This window comes from Condylura cristata, unplaced genomic scaffold (genome assembly GCF_000260355.1).
Source record: "Condylura cristata isolate star-nosed mole 26May11 unplaced genomic scaffold, ConCri1.0 scaffold00002, whole genome shotgun sequence".
Taxonomy (NCBI): Eukaryota; Metazoa; Chordata; class Mammalia; order Eulipotyphla; family Talpidae; genus Condylura; species Condylura cristata.
In genome coordinates, this window is record NW_004567103.1 from 2058613 (window position 1) to 2071073 (window position 12461).

The following is a 12461-nucleotide window of genomic DNA, read 5'->3' on the forward strand; positions in this document are numbered from 1 at the left end:
CCTCCTGGCCCTGCGCTCCCTCGTCTCGGAGACCAGCTTCCCCAAGACCCTGGGCCCTTACTCCTCTCAGAAGCCCCTCTTACTTCGATCCTGTCTAGAAAAGCGGATTCCAGCTCCTTCCTTCACGCCCCCACACCCACAGCACCAGCGGGGTGTGATCACACTATCGGAACCCACAGATCATAAACAGCCAAAGTTCACCAGCAGCACCTGGCAGCGTTTCATGGCACAGAGGTTCACACCCAGGTCATGGGGTCAGCTGTGGAAAAGGCCAGCGGGCCCAGGAACAACAGCAAAGGTCCACCCCATAACCCTCCCTGACTGCGAACACTCCGCACTGACCTTGGCTGAAAGGGGCCCGAGCCCTGACCTCAACCCCCTTCCCCAAGCGAGATCTCCCCCGAGTTAAAGACCCCACTGCTGTCCACAACACTGAGCTCTTCACTTGGCTACAAGAAGAAAAAATCAAATTTCCTTTGACAGGTGGCTGCCTGGTGAAAATCAACATGTTGGCTGGGTGGCAGAATCGTGAAGAGATGCCCAGCTAGCAACAGCTGTGGACAAGGAGCACACCCCTGGCAGGTGGAAGAGTGAACTACTGCAGGAAGGATGAGTGGGCAGTGGACAGAAGAAAGAAGACTACAAAGGATTTGCTCTTAGTGAGGGGGACGGCTGAAGAAACAGCACAGCAGCCTCAAAAGCCCTGGAGTCACATGGTGCAGCTCAGGTGGTGACGGCCATCCCGGGACACATATAAACCATGAGCACTGTGCAAGCAGGTCAAAGAAACAGATGGGACGTCAACTGGAGCCACACGCACAATATACTATAAGGGAGGGGTGAGGGCCTGGGATCGCCCTGCTCCACAGAAGCAACCGGGTATTCCACACAGGCACGCGGGCTTGCGGGTAGTAGCAGAATACCAGACTGCTAGGAACTCGGCCTCCCGGGCTCCGGCGTCCATGCCCTCATTTCCTGCCCATTCACTTGACAGTGTTGGCGAATGCCCTGTGTGCCTTCAACGCTGGTATTTACACTGGTCACCTGCAGACACGTGCAGGTGCTTGGACACAGCACCTCCCGCAGTGACTCCTGCGCTCACGTGTCTGCAGGAGACAGTTACGATGACCCGCGCGCGATGACAGGAAAAGAGGCCGCTGCCATTTCCCAACAGTGCGTACTCGCTCTGTGAGCTGAGTCACAGCTCGTTACGGCGTGTGCCTGGCTTTATTGGCATCATGCTACGAGCATTGGCACACACCTACGAGCCCACGGTGGACTAGACACACAACCTGGTGATGCGCCGAGATCAAAAACGTGTGTGACTCACTTTGTTGCCCTCATGATTGGCCTGTCATTGAACCCGCACTGGCTCCAAGGAGAGCCTGTCCTTGGCCAGTGGGCCCGAGGCCATCAGAACCTGCCCGGCGGTCTGCAAGGGGCCCTCAGACTTCCCCTCACATCATGGGAAGGAATCTGAGCCCCAGATTCGGTCTGGTCATGCCACGTCCACCCTCAATGATTTCTCCTGGGGCGTTCGTTCTGCCCCCCAGCTTGTCTCCAGGTCATGACAATGACATGATCCTTTAAAACGTGGCTCACGGAAGGCGACTGGAAGTGAGATGTGGCCATCACGGGGGGAGTCACACTCAGCCCCATGCAGGGCTTCCGCAGTCCTGGGTGATGCCCGTGGAAAGGCCGCCTCCCCGGGGACTCCCTCCCAGCCCCCATCGGAGGGAGGCGCTTCGACTGCCAGCCACCTGGTAATCTAGAAGATCGTGCAAATACTACTTTTTCGCATTCCTCAAGTTCCTGGGGGGAGCAAGCGTACGTGCAATGCAGGGCAGGAGGCACGTGGCCTCTGCCCGCCGCTGGAACCCGGCTGTCAGGTTCCTTATCAGAAGAGACGTGACTGCAGGATCCAGCTTCCTCTCAGAAACTCTAGAAGGGACCTTTAACCAAGAACATGGAGGCAACGTCCCTGCCGGCTCCAAGGCCCTGTGTGCCATGATTAGCTGAGCACTGGCGGTCTCAGCAGGGCTAGGCTCATGCTCCACGTTCCTGCAGGAACCCCGCACCCAGCCCCCTGCACTCCTGTGCCGATGACAGTTAACCCTGTTGCTTTCAAGATAGGCTGTGCTTCAGAGTGCCCTGAAGAACATGCACGAAGTACTCTTTGCTAAGGCCTCTGCTCCAGAAAGAACTGGAAGATGGTGCCAAGGCACACATGAATTACAACATCCGGGAAATTACAAAGACCTGGGAAACTGGCCAGAGAGAAACAAACAGGCAGGGAGACTCTCTCAGTTCACTCAGGGCAGGCTCTCCCTGGGCCACGGTCCTCTATCCAGTAGTTGCAACAAAGCTTGGAAAGCTTCCACCCAATACACACCTGGGAGAGGGGTTTTTGGTGAGCGCAGTTGATCCCGCCAATAAAAACCATGTTAGGCATGATGGGCCTTGGGTTACTGACCACAAAGTCAGTTCTGAAGAGCCAGACAGATGCAGCACTCAGAAGGTCCCGGACAGTCACGTCTCTCTGCAGGAATTCTGAGGCAAGTGTCGCATACCGGGAATAAACCACATTGCACATGAAGCTCTCTGACAAGGCGATGAGCATATTCCTCACCCGCTGCAGGAAGGTCATGTGGTCTGGGTTCATGGACAGAGACATGGGTACATAGGATGGTGGCTTGGGGCACTGGGTACCTTGTGAATCCAGGCTGCAGGGCAGGGCATTCAAGAAGAACACGAGCGGGAGGCCCAGATGCTGGGCCACGATGGGGCCGCAAGGCAGGAAGGGGTCTGTGAGCAGGACGTCGAAGCTGCTCTGCGCCAGGGAGCTCATCAGCTCCTGGTTGTGCAGAAGAGAGGAGCAAGAGGACAGGAGCAGGGCAGAGTCCTCTACCACTCTCTTGTACGTTTTGATCACACGTCGCAGGAAAGTATCTTTCTCAAACACACCATGTGCCAAATTCCTAAAAGTCCTGTCCAAGTCTTTCCTTTGGTACGGCACTGGGTACCTCCGCAAGGTATAGAAGGGCGCTTCTCTGATGAGCACAGACGCTTCGGGAGCCAAGACCACGACATCGTGGCCCCTCTGGTGCAGCTGCCGGATGGTCCCAAGCATACTCAGCCAGTGACTGCCGTCCATGGGCACCAGCAACAGCCTCCCAGCCTGGACCCCCAGGGGTCCCAGCACACACAGTAGCAGGCCCAGGACAAGCAGGCGGGGACCCTGGGACCCTGTCATCGTGCCTTGCCCTGCCCTGCCCTGCCTGCCGAGACGCTGGCCTGCCAGCGATTTGCCAGCTCTCACTGATGAGTGGTAGAACCAATATATGCAGCAGGTTAATGTTTGATGGTGTCACATGACCATAACTGTCAGCCACCTAACGATGGTAGGGACCTCAGATTAGAGAGGGCAGAGCTTCACTTGATTTCTCTAGAGGCAACCACAGTTGGAATGGCTGGAGTTCCTATGAGCCATGTGAACACCTTTACTGGGTAAACACAGGAGGCACAGCATCTCCAGTCCCTTCGATTCTATTAGGTTGGTATTTCCATGGACCAAGAGAGCAGCAGATTACATGCAGGCAAGCTTGACTTCCTGTCCAGAAATGAAAAAAAGGTCTTGGCATGGCAGCCCACCTGGAGTTCTGGAAACCTGCAAGAACAGCCTTCTGGGCCTCCATGCTGGCACAGGGATAAGTCTCAGTACTGTGAAGCTGTCTGCAGCCACTGTAGCATGAGTTCAGTTCCTGGCCAGGGAGTTCCCACAGGACACAGCAGACCTCTCCTGTCTCCTTGATGCTCCCCTTAGCAGTGGATTTCTGTAGATCTGCCTGTTTGCTTCCCACTGTCTCTGGTAAATCATGCCCCATACCCCTGGCCTGTACCCCAGTTCTTGTGTGTTTAAATAAATAAAAATAAATCCTAAAAAAAAAAAAAAAAAGAATAGCTTTGCTCAGCTCTCTCAGAGGCTAACATTACATCATTTTTTGATTCAATCAGCAACAAATATTTATTGTGTCCAAGCAGTGCTGGACCTGAGACCTGCAGCAAGACCACCACAGAGGTATTTCCTGCACTCCCAAGAACTCATCATCTTTCCTCTAGAAAGACACAGTCACTGTTAGAATAAGATTTATATATGGGTAAACTGAATGGATATGAATAAAAATGATGGGTCACTGATTCGATGTAGTCCCATATTCTTGTTCAGAGAAAGTGTGTTGAGATCCTTTAGGTTCCACTGAGGTGCTCAGGTAGGAGACACACTCGTGCCCAGGCTCCCATGTGACATGCATTTCTGAAGCCCCTTGGCCCAGTCTCAGCCCTCTCCATTGTCTGGGTAAGCAGAAAAGAAGGTGCAGCTGTGCTTAGACACGTCCATGCGCACTTATCTGCATCTCTGATACAGTCTAGTTTCAATAGTAGGGCAATAATTCTGGAGTCTCAATGTCAAGAGTCCCTCTGCAGAGTTCATGGAGCAACTAGGCTATAGGGAAAACTGTGTTGGTTTTATGGCTTTCCCATAGCACACTGGTCTGGAGAGTTGTTGAGACTTGTGCACCTGGTGGTTTAGGACTCTATTCACGACCAGGGAACACTGTTGCACAACATGAACACAGGTGACCCACAGGTCAAGAGTTAGGACCAAGAACACCACTAAGCAATTCTGGTGTGTATTACATCTCCCAAAGTGATATAATGTCAGCAGTTTATTCTGGGAAGATAATGTACTCTTTTGGATTCCCCTTTATGATGAAATGTTTAAGAGTTCATTGGTTAATCATTTTCTTTGGACTGTGTAAACTTTATTGGTCCCAACTACAGTTTAAAATAACTCTAAATAAATTAGGAATATAAGTAATATTCTTCAACATAACAGAGGTCATATATGACAAGCCCACAGTTAACATCATATTCAATGGTGGAAAGCTGAAATCTTTCCCCTAAGATCAGGAAATACATAAGGATGTTCATGCTCCCCACTACTGTTCTACATAGCTTTGGAAGGCTTAACCAGAGCAATTAGGGAAGAAAAAGACATAAAAGGAATTCAAACTGAAAAGCAGTAAAACTATCAATATTTGCAGAGGACATAAAAGTACACATAGAAAATCCAAAATAAAGTGAATAAAGTAAGGTGTCTTAATATTACCACATCTGTCTTATTTCTATAAACAAATAATGAACTAGAAGAAAGAGAAATTAAGAAAACAATTCCATTTAAAATCATATCAAAAAGATTAAAATATCTGAGGGTAAAATTAACACAGGAAGTAAAGAACCTATACACCCTAAGCTGTAAGACATTGTTAAAAGAAATAGAAAAGACAGAAGGAAATGAAAAGATGGACCATGTTCATGGATGAGAAGAATAATTTTTTTTTTAATTTGGCCTCAGTATCCAAAACAAGTTACAGATTAGATACAGTACCTATCAAAATCCCAATGCATTTTTCAAACAAACAGAATAAGCAATTCTAAATATGTATGAAACCATGGTGTTGGAAAACCTGGGGAGCCATGTGCAAAAGAAAGAAAAAAATCTTTAATCCACACCATACACAAAACTTAATTCAAAATGGAGTAAAGAGGTATACAAGAGCAGAAACCATAAGATACATAAAAGAAGAAGTAAGTGATATGCTCCTAGACATCAACCTCAAAGATGCATTGAGGGACTCAACTCAAATGGCATGGGAAACAAAACAAAAAAATGGCACTACATCAAAATAAGCTGAGTTCATACAGCAAAATAAACCATGATAAAAATAAACAAACAAAAAAGCATATTGACTAAGAGAAGATATATGCACATCATATGTTCAACAAGGGGTTAACTTCAAATTATATAGAAAACTTACATAACCCAACAAGAGCAAAAAAAAAAAAAAAAGTAAGAGACCCTAACTAGACACTTCTCCAAAGTTAATACATACAAAGTCCTAAGCACATGAAAAAATGCTCTTCATCATTTATTATATGAGAAATTGTTGGGGACCAGCCCAAACTATCGAGGTGTTTGGAGGCAAGACAGGCAGGGCCCTAAGGGAGGGAGCAGAGATTCCAAAAAAGGGAGAGGGGAGCAGGCGCGGGGAAGACACGGGAGTCAGGATTGGGTGCAAGTCTTTCTGCTTATTCCCTCAGCAGGTCTTTATTTATACTGTGTAACAAGTAGTTAATTGTAATAATGCATAGAGTGAGTTAATGAGAGATCACCATAAAACGTTCTCAAGGACAAGGGGAACAAAGCATTTTTCTCTTAACATTTTATGGCATACGAGATTATACATTTTTGTGATAATTGTCATGTGTACAGATGTTTATTTATCACTCAAGGGAAGAGGTGTCTGGGAAGGGATTAGTGCGTTAGCAGAAGTTACTAGGGGTCTTGGGGAAGTAATAAATTGTGTTAGCAGTGCTTTCAGTGATTGTCTAAAGAAAAGTGAGTGGCTAATTTAAGGCTAGCAGAGAGTAGTTAGTGCTTGTTTTGAAAAGGAGTAAATTAAGAGAAAGTTGTACAATTGTATATTAAGCAACATCTGTGTAAACAAGGTTAAAATTGTCCTTGAGTCCTTATGCCCTGGAAGCCTTATCTAAGATTTGCTCTTTATTTTAAAGAAACCAAGGAAGCTTCCCAGGAGTGCTTATGCCCTGGGGTCTTATCTCTCCTGGGGCTGCCTTTTGTCTCAGGAGACAGGAATTTCTCACCCTGGGGCAGCTTGCCTGAACCTGGCAGCCACCTTATGAGGCTAAAGCATCCAGTTGTAAACTGATAGTTGCTCAGAATATTTTGATATTATGATTATACAAAAAAAGGGAGGTCATAACACAAGTTAGCAGTGGAAATTCTGGTTTTTCAGAGCTTTTCCCGATCTACCCGGAATCTGTCAGTCGATAGCCGTTGCATAGCTTGAGTCAAGAAATGCAAATCAAAACCAGAATGAGATATTCATTCATACCTACAGAATGACCTATATAAAGAAAACTGCAAACCCGTGTTGCTGAGGATGTGGCAAAAATGTGGTGGGGATGCAATTTCATGCCGCTTCTATGGAAAGTGATATGATGATTCCTTAAAAGACTGAAAATGCAAATACCATATAATGCAGTGATACCATTCCTAGGTATTTATACAAAGAATGGGGAAACACTAATTGGAAAAGACATACGCACCCTTGTGTCCATGGCAGTATTATCCACACTAGTCAACTCATGGGATGAACCTAAACACTCACCCAGAAACAACTGGATAAAATTTGGTATGGGGCCCTCCCTGATGGCACAACACTATGAAGCTGTCTGCAGCCACTGCAGCAAGAGTTGATCCCCAGCCAGGGAGGTGACCCACATGGTGTGGTAGACCTCACTTGTCTCCCTGCTGCTCCCCTCAGCAGTGTATTTCAGTCAATCCCCTTGTTCTGTTCCCCACTCTGTCTCTGGTGAGTCCTCTCACCCCCCACCCACACCCCCCCCCCATCTCTGGCCTGTATCCCAGTTCTTGTATGCATAAATAGATAAATCTTTTTAAAAAGATGTGGTATATAGGCTTAGTGGGTGCTACTCAACTACATAGAAGGAAATGTTGACTTTGGCAACACAGGATGGAAGTTGAGCTGAGTATGCTAAGTGAATTAAGTCAGAAAGTGACAATTAGTCAATAGTTATACTTACATATGAAACACAAAAAAGCAAAGCAAACAAACTGACGAATCACAACAAAAATAACTCTTGGACTCTATAAAATCTGGTGATGACCAGAGGGATACTATAAATGTTAAGGGGAAGGCTGAGTTTTGTGGACCCCACCCCCTACTCCAGCTTTCTGGGCTCTACCCACTAGTCCAGTGATTGGAAACTACAACTCCCAGCAGTACCAGAGAAAGAACTGCGAGGACCCAAGGGCGGAGGTAAGCAAACATTCTGGGATTTGGGGGGATAAATAGGGAGCCGTTTTCCACAGCTGGGGGGGCAGGGGTGTGAGGGGCGAGGCAGGCAACAGCTCTCTTTCTCTCTGAGGCAACAGCTCTCCTGATTGCCGTGACTGGGTGCTATCAGTTAGCTACCAGAGCTCCAAGTCAGCTCAGCTTGTAAGACATTCTAGTTACCTTGTATCTCTCTCTTTACCTGGGTTGTTCCTTTGCCTTTCCCCTTTTGTAAATAAACCCGTTATTGAGCCTTTTGTGTACAACTAAATTTTGTGGTACAACTAAATTTTTTTATCTTCTTTTTTAAAGATTTATTTATTTATGTATACTTCTCTGGTACAGGTCAGAGTTGCAGGGGCAGTGAGAGGATTCATCTGAGAGAGAGTGGGGAGCAGAACAGGCCGACTGATGAAGTACACTGCTGAGAGGTGCAGCAGACGGCCAGGAAAGGTCTGCCGCGCCATATGGTTCACCTCCAGGACAGGGATTGAACTCGTGCTGAAGTGGCTTTAGCTTCTCAGTGTGTGCTTTAACGTGCTGCACCACCAGGGAGGGCCCAGTACAACTAAATGTTAAGGATGTGGGTGAGAACCCACAGACAGCCCACAGGCAGCCCAGTTCACACTGAGTGCCTGTAACATAAGGACACTGGAATTCTCGGTGGTAGATGTGAAGCCTAGACAAACATGGATATGCGAAGCTGTCACAAATGTATAGTTTTGTAAATGAATGCGAAATCAGTAAAATTTAAGTCTAGATCTTTCCTATTGAGACATAAAATGATGACATTTCACTAAATGAGTCTTGAAAAGTAGCTATTTTTCCATAAAAACATGATCTGCTAGCAAGTGAAGAGTTTATTATTATTAAGGCGCTGGATGGACTCTTGATTAAGGTCTAATGGGACTGAATCGATAACCCACTAAAACAAGAGCAAAAGAGTCCGGAAGCTCAAAAGTTGGACAACTGTGACCTACACAGATTTGACAGGAGCTCAGGTCAGATTTAACTCACTTCTATCTCGCTGCACCCACCACACACCCAGGGGAAGCCTGATGCAAAGCCTACTTGGGAAATCATTCTCCATGGCAGCCAGCAAGGACCACTGGGTGGGCGGGGCCTCTACCTGACGTGAAATTCATCACAGAGTGCAGCAGCCCCTAAGTGCATTCTGGGAGGCGGCCTCAGCCAATCAGGAACAAGCTACGTCACAAGGGGCGCGCCTCCCAGGAGGCCTGACCACGTGGGCACTGGGCCCGCCCCCGGGGCTGCCAGGCGCGCAGTTTCTCTGCGGAGGCGGGAGCGAGCGCCGTGCTGGGCCGTCCAGCATGGTGGACTACTACGAAGTGCTGGGCGTGCCCCGCCAGGCCTCGTCGGAGGCCATCAAGAAGGCGTACCGCAAGCTGGCGCTCAAGTGGCACCCCGACAAAAACCCCGAGAACAAGCAGGAGGCGGAGAGGAGATTCAAGCAAGTGGCCCGGGCTTACGAGGTGCTGTCAGATGCCAAGAAGAGAGACGTCTACGACCGGTATGGCGAGGCGGGAGTGGAGGGAGGCGGCTGCGGAGCCGGCCGGGCCGGAGGCAGGCCCTACGAGGACCCCTTCGAGTTCGTCTTCACCTTCCGGGACCCGGCCGAGGTCTTCAGGGAGTTCTTCGGTGGCCAAGACCCGTTTTCGTTTGACTTCTTGGGAGCCCCGCTTGACAACATTTGGGGGAGTCAGAGGAGCTCCCGGGGGAGCAGAAACAGAGGGTCCGCGTCCCTTTTCTCCGCCTTCAATGAGTTTCCAGCGTTCGGGGGTGGTTTTTCTTCTTTAGATACAGGATTTACTTCCTTCGGCTCCCTGGGGAGCGGGGGACTCTCTTCCTTCTCCATGTCCTGTGGCGGCGGAAGTGGGATGGGCAACTTCAAATCCATGTCAACTTCCACCGAAATCATCAATGGCAGAAAAATCACCACCAAGAGAATCGTTGAGAATGGACAAGAGAGGGTAGAAGTGGAAGAAGACGGAGAGCTGAAGTCCCTAATAATAAATGGCCAAGAGCAGTTGCTGCGCATTGACGCCAAGTAGTGTCAGCCCGTGTTTACCTAAGCGTCTTGCGGGACCAGCAGCACTCTTGTTTTGGAAGATTGATTGCAGGTGAACTCTACTTTCAGAACACCACCCAGGAGTCTATAAACAGTTGATGCCAGCGCCTGTTTCTTGCTATTGCCGGACCATTCCAATAGGGCACCTGCCCCTTTCTTTCAAATTGTTGTAAATATCTGTATGCACTTTGCTATTTATTAAACATAATCCTGAGGCTGATGGTAATTGTTTTGTAATAGGAGGACAAAATATTTACTCCGGCACCTTGAACCTTGCCTTGCAATACTCTCTGAAATGTGAGCCAAATCGTTTTTCAAAAGTTAATATTGCCAAGATAAATCCACTTGTTCCTGTTAACAGTAGGTAGTAAAAGATGAAAGCCACTCAGTGGCACCTCTGGCTTAAAGATGGTTTTTAGTTCCCTGTAAGCTGGTGACTTAGTAATTACTGAGTTGGCTGCTGCTCATGGACAATGTTAAGCCCAGGCTTTTTAAAAGCAGGTGAACTTGGCACAGTAAGTATGCTGGTTTCCTCTAGCAGCTGTAACAAGTTACCATGAAGTGGGTGGCATAAAAGCTATGCACATTTACTCTCTTAAACAGCAGGAGGCAGACATCTGAAATCAGTTTCACGGAGCTGAAGTCACTGTTTGCAGACCATGGCCCCTCCAAAAAGAGCAAACTGACAGTGGCAGCTCAGAAACTTAATGCAGATCTGATTGCTAGCCTGCCCTACCTGGTTCTGCAGGTGGCTGAGGGAAATGTGGTAAGCATTTCCTGAATTCCCACAAAGCTATCCTTGGCCTTGGGCAGCATATTTCTCAAGTCAAACTACACTGACAGAAGCCAGATTTCACATGGAATATTAGATGAGGCAACATACATCTGAAAGAGCTTTGTGTTAGTGCACACTATGCCCCTAATAGAAACCTTTTGGAGTATGGTTACCTCAGGGACATAATATTCCAAATGCAAGGGGCATCTCCATTGCAAAGTGGGTTTGCATCTCAGGAAAAGGTTTGCATATGAAATGAAAACAAAAAGGCAACTGGATGGATAAAAGGTATATCATGTTCCTGATCTCTTACAGAAGGTCCTGTGGCCTAGACAAATCGCTGACAAACTAGAAATACAGGAGAGTGAGTTGGGGTACACTTTAATGCCCTCCAAGTCCAGTCCCCATGGAATGACATGCAAACTGCAGAAGGTACATCAATTCGGTGTCACACAGGAACATGGGGAGTTGTAAAACGACACCTGATAATCACTGAGGTTCCTGTGCAGCTTGTACACTAGCTTTGCATAATCCGGACAAAAAGGGCCCCCGGGCTTTTAAGAACATGAGTTAAATTGCTTGCCAAGCAAAGGAACTCACACCAGAGAAGATGCCCATAGCTTCAGTTGCCACCAGTCCAGCGTCCCTACTCTGGGGAGTTGCCTGTAGCCAGTGACTGCCACCTCTTCTCCACCTTTATCCTACTCCGCTCAATTTTGGATTTTTTAGTAACTTTTGTAAAACACTTCTAATGTGCAACTTTTAGCAGACCCGAGCAGAAATATGCTTTGTCAAGGTAGAGTTCTCTAAGGTAGCTCCCTGTTTGGGATTTCCAATCCTTAGGGGAAAGAATGTTTGTGTAAGACCAGGAAAAGTGTTTCATTTATGAGATGTATATTTGAAATTTTTTTCAGACAAATTCTTTATCTTTGAAGTTTTTTAAAAAATTATTGAAGATGATTGTACTTGTATCAGGAGGTTGGGGAGATAACTAATATGAAGGAAGCAAAAACATTGTTTTGGAATGCGCACTGCAAGCTATAGATACCACCATAGTGCAGGAAGTAAACTCTATAAATAGGCTCTTCCAGAGATCCCCTTCAAGAATGCATCAGAAAAAGGGAAAATTTGAATAAGGTCATTGCGACAAATCTGGGAAAATAAAAATAGCTTCAGAATACATGTTCCCAGAGAAGCAATCAGAATAAAAGTTTCAGTCAGAGGAAAACTATCAGGTTGCCAGTGAGACCTGGGTTGAACTCTAAGCTTCCTGTGCATGTGGAAGGCAGAAAGACGGCCCTGCAGATACTCCAGATCCTGATCCCCCCCCCCCAGCACTGGCTTAAGCTTCTTAGTGCTGCACTTTAACCCACTGTGTCACCAGAGAGGGCCCAAAAACATTTTCTTAAAAGAAAATGTTTTCTTAAAAAGGAAAAAAGAAACATTGTAAAAAAGAACAAGCTCACACCAAGTGGAATAAAATCACACTTTATAGTGTGAATGGACAATTCTTAGAAGAAACTATCAGATTGGAGTTGTTTTTTCAATTTCGAAACTCTTTAAAGAAATGTTTAAAGAGACCGATTTGGGCCCTCCCTGGTGGCGCAGCGGGTAAATGCACAGCACTGAGAAGCTAAAGCCACTTCCTCATGAGTTCGAC

The 12461-nt window shown here is 47.2% G+C and overlaps 2 protein-coding genes across 4 annotated transcripts in view; one reads left to right on the forward strand and one right to left on the reverse strand.

Annotated features, from left to right (window-relative positions):
• Positions 1-12461, reverse strand: part of LOC101624222 (UDP-glucuronosyltransferase 1-1) — a 55325-nt gene that overhangs the window by 3682 nt on the left and 39182 nt on the right. Inside the window, exon 1 of one of the 3 annotated variants that reach the window (XM_004674183.2) lies at positions 2393-3253. The exons of the other annotated variants lie outside the window; for them this stretch is intronic. Coding sequence (XP_004674240.1) covers positions 2393-3253 — 861 coding nt within the window. Of the gene's footprint in view, positions 1-2392; positions 3254-12461 lie in introns of those variants that run through there. 3 annotated transcript variants of the gene reach the window in all.
• DNAJB3 (DnaJ (Hsp40) homolog, subfamily B, member 3) lies at positions 9269-9720 on the forward strand. Its single transcript, XM_012729322.1, is given in 2 exon segments — positions 9269-9644; positions 9647-9720. Coding segments are annotated over 2 exon segments (450 nt in total).